This window comes from Battus philenor, unplaced genomic scaffold (genome assembly GCF_028537555.1).
Source record: "Battus philenor isolate CCGP_79_NKW_IND1 unplaced genomic scaffold, ilBatPhil1.0.hap1 SCAF_21, whole genome shotgun sequence".
Taxonomy (NCBI): Eukaryota; Metazoa; Arthropoda; class Insecta; order Lepidoptera; family Papilionidae; genus Battus; species Battus philenor.
Window position 1 is genome coordinate 4,676,458 of NW_027181684.1, and position 16,320 is coordinate 4,692,777.

General features: G+C 31.9%; 1 protein-coding gene across 1 annotated transcript; it reads right to left on the reverse strand.

The window, feature by feature from the left end:
• Positions 1-212: 212 nt before the first annotated feature.
• On the reverse strand, positions 213-5,171 carry Cp190 (centrosome-associated zinc finger protein CP190). Its single transcript, XM_068766493.1, has one exon. The coding sequence runs from the start codon at positions 4,800-4,802 to the stop codon at positions 483-485; it is 4,320 nt and encodes a 1,439-aa protein (XP_068622594.1). The 5' UTR covers positions 4,803-5,171; the 3' UTR covers positions 213-482.
• Positions 5,172-16,320: the final 11,149 nt, after the last annotated feature.

A 16,320-nucleotide genomic window follows, 5' to 3' on the forward strand; every position in this document is an offset into this window, starting at 1 on the left:
TTGGAAATATTAAAATAACATCTTTCTTATATTATGAAGAAAAATTAGCAAGTTTAACATAATTTATGTTTAAATGGTCAGCTACCTTATGGTAACAATTTGTATATATCAATGTTTGCCTTACTAAATGCAATATAAAAACACACATGTACACACAATAATCAGTTTAATGTTTTACTTAAGTAAAAAATATGAAGTGATGTGTATATACCATAATTAAATAAAACTCATTAGCGCATATTAGGGCACTAGATGAGGGACATCAAATTCTATTGAATGAAAATATAGATAAAAATATATTTTACTATATTGTCCATTGCGATAATAAGTAACTAATAACATATATTGTTTAATTTTCTATGTAAATAATATTTATAAGAGGCAACATGTGACATATTCAGGCTGATTCTTTATTTAATAATATAGTTAAATACTATTGACTCTTCATAAATCAATTATCCACATTTTTAACTGTATGTACTTTATTTACTTTCCTCCTCATCATCATCATCATCCCAATCGCTAACCAAGCTTTTTATTTTATCATTACTTGGTTCATTACATTTCTCTAAGACACTTGTTTCTTGGTTATTTTGCAACAACTCTTCCTCTTTTTGATTTGTTAAATCTGTTTCATGATCATTTTGTGAATCTTCTTCTTGAGAATCATTGTCTTCCCAGTCATTCAAAAGCGAGGATATTTTATCATGTGCTGTTTTATTTAATGTTATGACAGTATGCGTCCCAAGGTACTTCGACTTATTTATCTGCGATGAATCTGTATTGTTTTCAATAGCAATTTTATGACTTGATATTTCTTTATTATCAGTTTTTGCTTCTATACTATCAGATTCATTTATTTCATTTTTGGAAGTGGTTACCAAAGAAGATTCACTTTCTACTGTTATACTGTCTTGCTGCTCTATGAGTGATTCATCATTACTATCTTTATTTGCCGATATATTCTCAATAGTTTTGTCAGTGTTCTCAATAGTTTCAGTTTTATCAATTGCAGAATCTGGTAATGGTACAGAGCATAATTGTTCATTTGTTAAAATAGAAACAGTTGCTTCATCGTGTGAATCCTGTGGCGTACTTTCTTTCACATTGAAATTTGTGTTTATAGCATTATCTACCCCAATCTCCTTCACAACTGTGTCAATGTCAATGTTGGGTTGAATTGCAGAAATTGAATCCTGAGGTTCATTGTATTGCATTGCATTATGTTCTGTTGCAATAGCTTCCATTTGCTTAGCCATTTCTTGTTGAATATTTTCAATTGATTCTTCAACGAAGACAGAATTATCTGCTTCTAATGGTTCTATTTTTGGACTAACAATTACAGCAGTATTATTCAGGATTTCAACTGGTTCTGATATATTCTTGTCTTCATTATGCCATTCAATTTTAGAATTACTATCCCTTGCCAAATTTGTTATTGTGACTTCTATGTTATTCACTGGTACTTGAGTAATGTTTAGGTGTTTCAATGTTATATTTCCTTCAGGAATAGAATTCTCTTGCACATTAGTATCATGTACATTCGGCGTAAGCTCATCATTATTTATCCTCACCGCTTCTTGCTCATTATGTTTTTCACCAATCATTTTTTCATTATTCATATTTTCTTCTACCTCCATTAGATTACAGTTGTCATTTATACTCTCTGTTTGTATTTCTTTATGCACCAATTGTTCTGTTGGAACAGTCAAGTTAGGAAGATTAGCGACTTCTTGTATTAATACTTGTTTCACATTATTCACTAATATATTATTGGTATTTTCTAGGGTTACTTGTGTAATAGCTTCTTGGCCATTGCTTACATTTGTTGTAATGGTGGATGCAATTGGCTTTGATACACCTATTCCTTCAATACTATGAATATTGCTTGTCGAATTTTGAGAGGTCTCTGCTAATTGTTCTTCATTTGGAACTTCTAGTTGTGCTTGAAGATGGGACTCAATAGGTACACTTTCAATTGCTTGCTTTACATTAGTTTGCCATGACTCATCTACAGGAGTATTTATAACATTGGCACTCATAACTGGAGTTGATGTACTAACAGTCTCAAAGCTGTGTGTAATCATTGCTGAAGATTGTATAAATTGTGCTTCAATGCCCTGTGATGTCACATACTGAAATTGTTTATTTTGATCATCAACTGGATGACTATATACTACAACTATATTAGAATTAGCAGCAGTGACAGTTTCAGAAACATTCAATGGATAATTTTCTTGAATAATCATCATGTCATTTGACTGGGTTGTGTCTAAGTCGATTGTAGAACCTTCTAAAGTTGAGTTCTGTGGTGCTGTTAAGACTGTCAGTGTCTTACTTGTATCCCCTTCTTCAAATATAATAGAGTGATTAGATGACATTAAAGCTTTATACTCTTCCTCATTTGAAACTACAATTTGTATAGGTTGGTTCAAGTGTGTGGTTTTTTTTATTAACATTTTTGATCCTTCACTAGTTGCATGATGGACATTTGGAAATTCAGCCGATTGATGAACTGATGCGGTCGGTAAAGAGGTATCATCATGTTCTGCTGTAACATTACTTAGCAAGAATTCTTCGTTGTTATTTTGAGGTCTGGGAACCAGCTGATTGTCTTTAACAATGTACTCAGCCCCATCAATCATAACAATTCCCTCATTGTCATTATTTATTAAAGATATAGTAGATTCACGATTTAGCTCTTGTTTGTTGGTAGTGGTAGATGTTTTTAGATTTTGTGGTGATTTATTTGACAAATTAAAGCCTGGATTTAATATTTTATGCTTCGTAAAATGTAAAGTTTGTGGTGATTTTGAAAGGACTTGTATATTACCATCTGGTTTCTGTTGGATTTGGTATTGGATATCCAAATTTTCATATTCACTGTCATATGTAGATGATAGGTCATACTTTAATGAACTACTTTTAAATTTTTCTAATCTTAAAGTTTTTGGCCTCTCCTCTTCTGCCTTTTCTTCGTCTGAGTCATCAATAATCCCATCACTTAGAGCCAATTGTTTGTGATTGTTTTTTAAATGAGTATAGAGATTGGTTTCTCGTGAAAATGTTTTTAGGCAATAAATACATTGCAAGCTTATTTTTCTTTCAGCACTGTATTTATGACCAGTTTTCTGAATATGTATAAGCAATTGATTAGAAGTGTTAAAAGATGCTGCACACACATCACATCCAAAGTTTTTATTTTCAATATGTGTCAGTTTATGTTTTACCAGGTATGCCTTAGTTAATGCAACATAGCTACAATAATTACATTTTGGAAAATGATAATGTGGAGGTGGTTCAACACCATGTTTAGTGTATAAATGGTGTAATATATAATTTCTCTTAAGCGATTTTAAGCCACAGTATTCACATATGTTGGGTATTGGTTTTTCATTGTGTACTTCCACCAAATGTCTTCGAAATTTGTAATAGGAAGTGAAATGTAATGCTCTTCCAGGTGTACCACAAATAAGACATATCCACGGACCCTTTACATTTTCTGCACCCATTGCAATTAATTTTGCAGCTTCTTTTGAATCAAGTACATCAGTTTCATAAGTAAAGTCTGGTGGTTCAACCTTTTGTTTCACATCTTTCTCTTCATTAAAAACACCTACATTGGATTTGGACTTTTTTGATTTATTTGGTGTATTCAAAATCTTTAATTTGATATTTTTATTACCCTTTACTAAATGAGGGTATTTCTTTAAGACTTCACTAATAATTTTCGCATGATCTAGTTTTGGCTGACTTTTTTCTGTGTCTTTTATTTCTATGGACGATTTTAGATTATCACTTTCCAAAATCTGATCAAATAGTTGGTTAGCATCTTTATGTTCTTCTTTAGGGTTATTAGAAGAAAAAATGTCATCAGTAACTGAAATGTCATCCTCAAATATATTTTCATTATTTGAAATTTTCTTGCATTCTACAATATCAACTGTAGAGGTACCACGAACAAATCTCTTCGTACCAGATGCATCATCAAAAATGTTGTTTTTCTTGGATGAATAGCGCTTTACTGTTTCAGGATGGACCATTAATGGAGTTGAAGTATATGATATACTTGTAAATGAGTTATCAAAAACATTTTCAACATCCAACTCCTCTGGCAGTTCATATCTTGTGGGTCGGCAATCTTTCTTAATTGTTGTACTTTGCACCTCGGAAGTGTCCATGTTTGAAGATTGTTGGACATTATTGTTTGATATTTTTTCTGGCTTAACAGATACGTTTTTTTCTAAGCTCAACTTTTTATTTTTAGACAAAACCGCGTTATTCTCAAAAGCATTACTGTAGGACCGTTTAGTGGATAGATTACTAGTGGAGGCTACTGCTGGTGACTTTGAATTTTTGGACGAGTCAACTGTTTTCGAATAGGACTTAATATTACGGTAATCATGAGTTGGCGCCAGTCTTAGTTGTTGATTTCTATGCGCATCTAGTAATTTTGTTAAAACAGGCATATTCATTACCTGTGATGTTTGGTATAGTCTTTCTAGAGAGTCCGGTTTAAAATCAAGTTGTCCTGTGTACATAAAGTTCACTATGGGTACAACGACGTCGGCTTGCAAATCATCCGGCATAACCAAACAATCCTCGTACATCTCACATGTTCTTTCTAGCAATTCAAAGTATTCAGTACAGGCGCTAAGAACTAATCTGTGAACTTTAAGCTGAGCATTGTCTTGAAATTGTAGTGTCAAGTCACAATAATCGGTGCGATTGAAGAAATGCTTTAACCGTTGAAGGAAATATATTCCCCAGTTATCGACTTTCACTTGTTTAATGTCACCCATCGTTAATATTTGATCTATCTCCAAATAAATTACATTAAGGAGATGCACTGTCTTATTTCTAAAAATTGTAGATATATTTACATCAGGTTTAATTTCACATTTACAATCGATCAACGTCTACGACATTTTTATTGTCACATACACACCGACGCACTTTAAGTATGCTTTCTTTGGAAAGAATTTGTTATATTCACTTGAATTTTGCGCCACATTATTTATACGAAAATTTTCATGAAGTTGTCAATAGAATTACAAACACTATCATGTAACTTGTGAGTATTTCAATCTTCGCATCACACAAAACGCTAAAGAGAAAATTACTTCACTGAACACGACTGCAGTTGGTAGATCCGACGTGAGATGGCGGTAAAAAGTTGTCCCCATTTTAGTTTAGACCGACGCCACAGTTTCTACGAAGTCAAATGCATGTCCTTTATTTTTTGTAAAGGTAACAAGAACTAAATCAAATCAAGCTTTAATAAAACAAGTATATATTACAGTAATGTAATGAGAAATCATATTCTAAGAATTAATCATGCATGTCAGATAAACTTATTAAAAAAAGTATATGATATGACAAGAGTATTATTAAGTGTCGCCATCTGCTATAGCATTATTAGGACTATTGATTAAGCGCGTTCTTATTCAGAGTTCATACTGTAATGCAATGACGTATCGAAACGGTACTTTGCCTTTATATTAATATTTTTCTATTGTTGTAGAACCAATAGATGGCACTGTAAGAGCCTTGTCACAACTAATAATATTTGTTACCGTTGATTATTTTAGGAATACACAATGTTTTAATGTATGAATTTGAAAACATTGTGCTCCTTCCTAAACTATAATAAAACGTTTTTAGAGACAATTGTGTAACCGGCTAAGTACTTCATTACTTCCATTTTAAATTATTATTCCACTTTAAAACTATTATTTGATCTTGGCTTAAAGAAAGCGTCCTAGTGTTTTTTTACCAATAAGCATAATTTACGTTTACTTTGGTAGTATTAGTAATTTCGTCGTACTTGTCGTTGCACTAATCTTTTTATGAAGGAGTAATTATAATTGTCGTGCGATAAATAATATTGAGCAGCTAAACGAGAACTTTAAACTTTATTATTATGAATATTTTACAGATAAAATATATTTTTAGTACTAAAAAATTTTTTTTTGTGACACAAACAAAATAATCTTGTAAGGGCAACAATATTTAAATAGAACTAGATAGACTATATGAAATTTAATTAATCATTATAAAGTTTTATTAATCAAGTCGTATAAGCGATTGTTTACATAGTGATTAACGATAATTGAGGGATTCCGATCAACTTTGTGGTATTATTATAGTTTATTTTGTACTTAAAGATTAGTAAATAACACCGATTTTAGTTAAATTATTCCAAAATAAGAAAAAAAACAAGAATACGATATAAGTTTACTGTCATAAGTTTTACGAGACATTTAAAATTAAGATTGTTTTGTAGTAAAAATTTATACAAGTTATCGTATCAGGTACTTCATGTTATCATACTGTTTTCAAATTTAACGTTCATCTTGAATTTTCGATACGTTAAATAACAATAGTATCTGAGATTATTGTATATAAGTCAGAAAGATTTATTAGAGAAAATTATTTGAAACAATTTCGGAATGTTTGTATAATTTATGTTTATAATTTGACTAATAATATATAAGCTCTCTCTTTCTGTCTGGTCGTCTCCCCCAACACTAAAGATCATGGCTCCTACAGTTTTTTTTTACTAGCTGTCTTTATCGATTGCGTTTCCTTGCTATTATAGCACAAATTGGCACCGCGAAATTATGCAATGTCTTGTCTTGTAACGATTTGGTGATACAAATCTTAAAAATGTTTACCAAGACTTTTAAAAACACTACTGGTACCCATATTCCCCATCTAACAGTAATACGTAAGTCTTACTAAACTAGACCCTTTCGCCACCACTCGATACTGTCGCAAAATGTTTAGATGTGTCTTTTAAGCAAAAAAAAAAAAAAATAGACAAAAATAAAACATTTTTTTCAAATTTACCAACTTTAAGTTATATACGATATATATATATGACTGGAATAATTAACTAAACACATAAACACTAAATACAATACATTGTCCTTGGTTTCGTTTTTGTTCTTCTTTTATGACTATTTTCGTAATATTTTTAATTTGAATTGATTATTATGCGTACTTCATAATTGGAATTAATTATCTATTGATATTTATATTTTATTATCTATGAATTGTCAGCTGTAAATGACGTCTAAATAAGTAAATATTCCTTTCGATTTGCGCGATAGACTTGTCATCTTTACTTACGATTTTGTATTTAAAATGTTGACAATCATGTAAACACTTACCATTCACTATGATAGTTGAACGAAACCATGCTATAGCTCATCAATATGTTTTTATTAAACATGGCGTGTGGGCTAGCAACAGCAATGAAGATTAAAAGTATTTTTTACCTTTTATAAAGTTTAAATAAATCTATTTACTTATTTAATTTTAGTGAAATGCATTATTTTTTAAACTGATTTTAAGTGTTTTTTGTTAAATATATCATTGATTTAATACATTTAACAATAAATAATATTGTTCGGAACAGATTATAAGCTCATATTTATGGGTGTTATTTTTTTTTAATTTTATCGTCATATGTGAGTCAGCTGTCTACGTCTCTACCACTGAATAAAATTTAATCCAGTCACAGCGTTAAAAACACTCTCAGGACCTTCAGGACGTTCGTTCGTTAATTAAGTAGCGGAAGGTTGTTCAAGTAGTGAATCGTTGTGATCTACTCTCCCAACTCTGATATCGTAACCGCTAAAGGTCATAGGAAATTTTCACGACTCCCTCAGGCAACCAAGTAGATATCACTTAGTCTGTACAAGACGTCTGGTGTCACTTGACGCGGGTTTTTTTTAAATTATTAGTTCGATGAGCCCTGACTTCGAGAAAGAGAGAGAAAGAGCAAAAGGTAGCTTGGTAACAGCCAGCTACACAGTGTATACAGCCATAGGTCAACGATAGTATATCAGAGTGTTAGTATACTTTTTTAGTGAACAACACGATGCCAATACAGTGATTAATATAGTCCGATCTAGTAGAAACGAGTAGCAATCTTTTGGGCCGAGGTTCGCTTCGGCGAATACACATGCTAAATGTATTCCGAATTGCGGTTGAAGACTAAGTTCAAACGCTCTTGTGGTTAACTCCATAAACCAGATGTGTGTTGATGTAATGAAGCGAACTAAGACCTAATGGCTTTCCTAACCCAGAAAAATAACAATAAATAGGCCCGTATCAAAGTACCGAGACTTCCAAAGGTGGACTCAAAACTTAATCACTGTAAATAGATCTAGACTTAGCGCCTTCTGGGCTCGGCCATGTCAAATAGTCGTTATTAATGCCGGGGGGCAAACAGCGTTTGTTTCAGAAATAGATCGTCTTCAGAAGTTAGATGGTACAATTTAGTTTGTTAATTACATTATTTAAAGTATCAGCAAACCAGACCTTCTTTACTGTATTTAGCGGTGTATTTCCTTGAATAATAGCATCAAGTTTTTCAATTTAACAATATCCTCCATTGTGCTATGTCCAGCTGCAAAAAGATGATGATGGCTGGTTGGGGAGATACTAAAACAATCAACTTTGTGGCTATATAAAGCACGAAGTGGTTACAGGAGCAGAGAAAAGCTTAGTTCCCCTTAAAGTCTGTATGTGGAAGGACTGGAAAACCCAAAGCGAGATTAATAGAGAAATAAGGTATATAACATTCACACTAATAACAAAATTTAAAGTGTAAAAAGGTTAAGAGATATGAAATAAAAAGGCTTTATTATTATGATGTAGTCGCTGTAATTTAGTAACGTTTAGTGGATAGGCCTTCCACTAGGTGGATCGAGGACATAGTTATAGTGCCGAGAAGTAGTTTAATACGGGCAGCGCACGATCGGTGCGGGGTGATCTTTGGGCCAGGCCTATCCCTTGCAGTGGGCGTCTATTGACTGAAAAGTAAAAGACTAAGCCAGACGAAGTCATAGTCATAGCAGTTTTATTTTCCATAAGCATTGTGTCTATTTAAAATACATTTTGTTAAAGGGTTTCAATAAAGTCTTTGTAACTAAATTACAGTTATTTTATTCAACCGTATTAATTTGAAAAGAACACAATTAGTTATTACGAGGTAATCAGTGTAGCAAGAGGTGACACAGTATCTAAGAAAACGTGACGGTCACTGTTAAGATCCTTTTATACCGATTATACTAAGAATATATAAGAAACACATTTTATAATACAAAAAAAAAATTAAATTTCCGACTCCATTTTCTTTAATAGGGGAGGGGGGTCTAATTTTTGTGACGTAATAATTTCAGGGGTTCCAAGAAGGTGTACCGTGATGTTACAACGTGAGCTTGTCACACTGCGACTTTTCTAAACCCATTCCGTGTTAGTGAATCCTTAGGTTAAAAGTGAAAATTCAGATGTTGTTTTTTCATAAAAAAAATAAAACCGTTATTAAATTGAACAAAAAAAAAAAAGAAACCGTGAAGAGTTTAATATACTTGTGTTAGGACATTCTTCTCGTTATTTGGATATGTATTCAAAATATGCACTTTTTAACAAAAAACAGGTTATGATAATAATAATATGTGAAGTGTACGCCGTCTTGTATGTGCAATGGTGGGTGTGTTTTTGTCTTATATTTCATTAAATAAATTATTTATGAATAAAATTAAATAGCACTTGCAACTTCTTTGTGACGACTTTATTAAAGCTGTCGGAAGGCGCTGGATGCAGACCGCTTTCAACTAAGGTTTTATTGAAAATCTATGTGGGAGACCAGGTCCAATAGTGGATGTCATACAGCTGAAAGGATGTTGATGATACCGCTTCATTTGATCCACATTCTCTGTCTTCCTTTTCATTGCCAAATGCTTTGTCTCTGTCCTCTTGTTTTACTCATTTTCCTAAACTTTAGGCATTTCTCAAACTATTTTTTTAAAACCCGTAAAAGCCATAACCTCACACCAGTGGATTGGTGTTTTGCTTCTGTCTTCGATCGATAGATTCCTTCGCGACGACAATGTCACCAAGGTAGACTAGAATTCTTTAACAATGTCGTGCAGAGATTCGTATTTTCATGTCGTAAAAATTAGAACGGCCACTTCTTGTAGCGCCTTAATAGATTAAAAATACAATTTTGGATAGGATGTCTCCGTCTGTAATAATTTCTGTGGACTTTTCATTGCTGTTTATTTTATTACAAATATTTGTCAGAGTTAAACTTTTTGCTATGTTCAAACTCCAAGTATTTTTAAAATAAAACTATATTTTCCTAATCCATAACTAAATACAGAACATAAACTTGTCATGTTTTTATATTGATGAACATAAAAACGGCTTAATATTAAAATTTTCTTTGAAACCTACAAAATATTTACCTTCATATTTAAGTCTTATTATATCCTTCTTAAAGATATACGAATATTAACAATTACGGTATTGTTACTGAAGAGTAAGTCAAAGAAGCAAAAGTATAAAATTATAAAAGTTATTTCTGATAGGAGTGAAAGTTTTACATATATTTCCAATCTCCCTATATAAAGTAATCACTTAGAAACTCTATTGGAATGCCACGCGCCCATAACTTTTGGCAGCACAAAGTCTCCAGGTAAACAATAATTAATTTTAATGTGTAGTAATCTGCTTTTTCTTACTTATATTATTTTATTTATTATTTCTGAAACTATTGATTTTAAGATAGGGTGAAGCATATATTAATTGACAGCAAATGAGCTTTATATTCACCCCTGAAAAGCTTTTACACCTATAATCAATCACCTTGTAGCTGTTTCTTCAAAAATGGTATAATTTATCGGGACAAAATTATCAGTTGTTTGGTTACCCTACATCTCGTTGCAGACGTATCATGCTGTCTCCGCTTTGAGTACGAGACTTAGCAACTTTACTTCAGGCTTTATGCGTTAATCTCAGTTACCCAGTACTTCTTGACGAGGCAAGAAAAGAAGTGTAAATCTGAAGGCGATTTGCCGTCAACCGCCCCGCCCAGTTGAAGCTCCGCCCAACGACTATGGGCGGTTGGACTCAACTCAAGCTTATATCACTTAGTCCGCAGCCAACTTTGGAAGCAAGAGGTTTCGTGGCAGTTTAGTACCATAATGTGGCGTAAATAGTTTTCATTGTACATTCAACGAAGCCGCTAGGTCTGTGGTATGTATTTTTTTTTTACAAATTACATAATTTAATTATATTAAGGCAACATTCCACATATCAATTTTTTTGCAAAGTTCTTTATAGTAATCTTATTTAAGCATTTACATATTTGAGTTTTTAAAATTCTATTTATATATGCATATAAAGCTATCTTTAAGGTATAAATTTCCCAAAAAAGTTATATCGAAACAATTAACAAACATATTAACAGAAAAATTGTAATATTTTTATTATTAAAAAATAATAATGCTTGACTCGATATTAATTGATGAACGTTTTAAAAGGATTCAAAATTATTGCTTTAGATAATTTTCAACTCCAGCTACAAAATAAATACAAAATACATATCAACATACTTTCAACGATGTCCGTAAAATTATAACAAACGTTATGTATTTATTGTAAAATCTTTTGTACAAGTTTATTGTATTTACCGGTATTAAAGTTTTCATATTCGTTTAATAGTATCAAAATAATAGTTGCGACTTTTTTTAATTTTATTCATTCCATAAGAATAGATATAATAAATGTACGTAGTAGATTTGTTAACTACAAATATATACTATATATCTTTAAATTTATTCGGACTTTTGACCATCCACACGGCGCAACAAATGTTATTACTATAAATAGTAACTGATTATACAGGTTGATTAGATATACCTATAAAAGCTGTAAAGGAGTGAACGTATAGTTCATTTTTAGTCAATTAATGTATGACACATCCTATCCAAAAATCAACAGTTTCAGAAATAAATAGCGAAATGGTAATATAGTAAGAAAAATCGTTTTCGAAATCCAGATTACTATATATTAACATTAATTATTGTTTACTATATCTGCCTGTAAACTTTGTACTGCAAGAAGTCATTGACTATATCCAACAGTTTCAGAGTGATCACTCACTACAGGAGGATTAGATAGGAGTAAAAGATCTAAAACTTTCACACCAATAACCAATCATCCTGCATGATCACATTATCGATTTCCAGATCCCCGTGCATTTTTCATAAGCTGTAAAAATGGTAAAGCGTTAAAATCGTTTTATGAGGTAAACAAGGGCTTTATTATTTATAGTTTATAAGTCTCTTTTCTGTATAAATCACGCTATCAATTTCAGAATCTGCGTGCATTTTTCATAAGCTGTAAAAATGGTAAAGCGTTAAAATCGTTTTATGAGGTAAACAAGGGCTTTATTATTTATAGTTTATAAGTCTCTTTTCTGTATAAATCACGCTATCAATTTCAGAATCTGCGTGCATTTTTCATAAGCTGTAAAAATGGTAAAGCGTTAAAATCGTTTTATGAGGTAAACAAGGGCTTTATTATTTATAGTTTATAAGTCTCTTTTCTGTATAAATCACGCTATCGATTTCAGAATCCGCGTGCATTTTTCATAAGCTGTAAAAATGGTAAAGCGTTAAAATCGTTTCACGAAGTAGACAAAGATTTTATCATTTATTGTTTCTTTTTATAATGATTTTATACATGACACAATACGGTTGGACTTAAAAATAAAATAAACGGAAAGATTTGAAATTAGAAGCAAAATGGAATCGATAATCGGTGTTGGATATTGTGACGTGGTCTGCTTTCATGCACTCCATTACTTTTATTTTATCTGACTCGTTCCTACTCCTTGCGTCGTATCCCTAACTACTATGAATTACCACCTTAATTCGGAATTTTGTGGCGCACTATGTTATACCCTATATGCTTGTCATTGGCATTATACTTTGACTATTGTGATATCGTGCATGGTCTGGGTCTGATCGGACCAATGCATTGCGACCTCGTGATCATCGTCCATTAGACTTTCTAGTCACCAAAAGTTTACAAGCTTTGTCCAAATAGTACCTACCGTGCTTTAAGAATATTGTTTTTTTTTTCTTGTTTTGTAGTCTGTCTTTACGTTATACTTGTATGGTACACTTTAGCAGATACTTTTATTAACTGTAGATGAGAGACGAGAGGAACGTCTAACTTAAGCTATACGACGTTAATATTGTTATTTTACAATTTTGCACAAAAGATGACCTAATACAATTTGGCCTCAAAGATGCAGCTAAAATCTAAAACCACTGTAGCATGTATTGCCTTTTAACCTGCACCACTATTCCTAGGGTATCATTGTTTATGTTTTTTACTCTTTTATTATCACATTGAAGCATCACGAACTTAAAGATAGGTTAAGTTCTTAAACATTCAGAAGATTCTTCACCGATGACTATCACCGAGGAGTTTTTAGTGGGTAGGGCCCCAAATAGTACTGTTCACCCCGCACGGGGGAATGTCATCTCAAAAATCGCGGAGATTTATCCTCGAAAGCAAAAAAAAATAGGTATGATTAGTTACTATAGTGTTCTACTACCAGAAACGAAAACAAAATCTTCGGAGTCGAAAGTATTTAGGGTAGGATTTATAAACTTTCACTAGCTTCAGCGCCTCTGAGGTAGCCGATAGATCGACTTGGTTACAAAACATCGTAATAGCCCCGCAAAAGTTTCGGAGGTAGTGTGAAGAACGTACCCTAGATCAAACTATCCAGAATAGTATTGAAAATAGTTTTTTGTGGAGTCACAGGAGTTTCACACACCGTGAAGAGGGTGACCACCATAGTTTTTGTGGGTAGGAACCCCACATTCTTTTTTCCACAGAGGACTCGGCTATATGGGGTTTAGTACTAGGCTATTTTATACCACTATGTATAACAAGTATTTTTCCAATCATAAATAATTCCTTAATAAAAATGCATTAAGTTTATTCGAAAATAAAACTTGATCTTCAATGTAATAGGCAGGTCACATAAGGCGTAGAACAGATGGCCGCTGAGGTCTTAAGTCTTTGAAGTGAAGACCACGGTCCAACAAGTGCAGCGTGAAACTTCTACCCACAAGGTGGACAACCTTGTTAATAAAGTCCTAGGGTACGGGCCGTTTTTAACCGCTCCTGTTGCAAATTTTTTGGTAAAGTCTATATCCAGCAATGCCATGGGGCAGAAATGATGATGTAGGATGGAATTGATTCATGAAATATTTTTGGTCTAATTAATTAATATATCATTATTTTCAAATACAATAGTTACTTTTTGAAAAAGAAGCGTTGTTTTAAATGACCGCCGTCCACCCACAAGGTGGATATAGTTGAACTTGTTAAGTTCGTCGGAAAAAGTTGCATACGGGCCACTTCCAGCCGGTCTTGTTAGATATATCTGGGGAAGGTATCGAGCAATGGTCGTCTAGCGACTGAAATGATGAAAAACAATGATATTGATCATGATTTTTTTTGTCTAATTAAATAATTTAAAATTGACAAATACATAATCATTTTTTTAAAAAGCGTTCGCTCAAATTAGATCAACCAGTATGTTAATGAAGCTCAGGAGTAATATGCTAATTTCCGTGGGAGAGCTCGTCAAACTTTTTAATCTCATGTGACATCACCCCCTCATCCCCTCGCCCCCCTGTGGCGTTGTCAGAAGGGATGATTGAAAGCGGCTCATTTGTATTTTTATTACTTTTTAATTTTTTCCCATTTTCCTCGAGTGTCTCCGTCACACTTTGTTTGTTGTTTCGTATCCATTTCATATTTTAAAGTATAAAACTAAATTGAAATAGAACGAAATTTTTTTTATTTTGAATTCGAGTTTGGTTAATTTCGCATTATCTTTACAATTTTTAAATCACCAAGTAATATACACGGTTATAGGTGTATAAGCTATAATAGGATGAATGTATAGCTCATTTCTCAGCAAAAAGCTTCACATTTTTATACCTATTTCTAATATCTGTACACTGAGATTACTCTGAAATATGTTACAATAGTATTTGAATGCGAAAAGACAATAATTTCTGACAGTACAAATTCTGTAGGGACGGATAGTAAAAAATTACTATTTTGAAATGTATGTATGTGATCTGTATTTCGAAGACATTTTTTCTTACTGTACTATCATAATGTAATTTATTATTTCTGAAACTATTTAAATAGGGTGTAGCATACATAAATTTAAAGCAAACGAGCTATACATTAAGCCTTTCGAAGCTTTCACCTCAGTATCTAATCAACATTTATGATAAGTGTAATAAAAAGTGTTTATGTATATCTGGTTAGTATGTTGTAATGCAAAGATAAAAAAGAAAAAAAAATGATTTATGGCAAAATCAATGTTACCGTTATGTCCAAAATCGATGCCAGGAATTATATTTTAGAGAGAAAGACATAAAATTAACAAACCAAAAACTAAAGAGATGTCGTAATTATATGATATATATATTGTTATTACATAAACATAAAATTTTAAAAAAATAAGTTTATTTTGTTATAAGCTTCTTTATTTGCGGTCGTATTTAATATTTTGATAAAGCATTTACATCATTTTATGGAAGCATTTTACGAATTTATGGCGTTGCTTTCCGTGAATTTTTTTTTATTGTCACCCTAACACGGTACTCAAACTATATTTGATTGAATGTCAACCCTGTTATTGTAATGTCACACAAGGATACTGTAACGTGATATTCATGCAGATGTTTGGTGTTTTGTTTCTTACACAACTTTGCTTCTCATATTTTTTTAGTTGAGGGTTTATTAAAGATATATTAAAGTCTATAAACGCTATATCTTCAATGTATTAATGACGATAGCTATATGAAATTAAAAGCGTATACTTAAGTCATATATTCCCATAACATAAGCTAATTCATACTATGGACATGGAGGGCTACATTTTCACTTTTTTAATTTTTTTGTCCATGGATTCTCAATCTATAGAAATCTATTGTGTTGAACTTTAAATATAATAAAATAAATATAAATAAATATATATAAACCTTTACGTACCGTGCCAGATATTTAAATGAGACATTTATTGTCATAAGTTATGTATTACGAAAGATTGATAAATAAATATATTTAAATAAATAATTCATGGTGGTCCTTCAGTCGTCTTATTATCATTACTACATGACATAATGTAACATTTTTACTATCATAAATAAATATTATAGATAAAAAATAATACATCTTAACATGAAACGACAGATTATACATATTTTTGATTTGTTAATGATTAATGTCATCGCGGCGAATAAATTCTATATTCAAATATCAAGTTGGTATAAATTAATAATACAGGCAGGCATGGTATTTTGTGATTTTGTTCATCGTACCGGAACAAATCGGCTGTGCGATATAGCGTGAATTACTTCATTGGCATTTATAGAAAGAGTCCCCAATGTTGTTACATAATAGAACTTGATGGTT

What these genes read in the sequence shown, in the direction of transcription:
- Cp190 (XM_068766493.1), bottom strand. Translation starts at nt 4,802, where the DNA reads ATGGGTGACATTAAACAAGTGAAAGTCGATAACTGGGGAATATATTTC.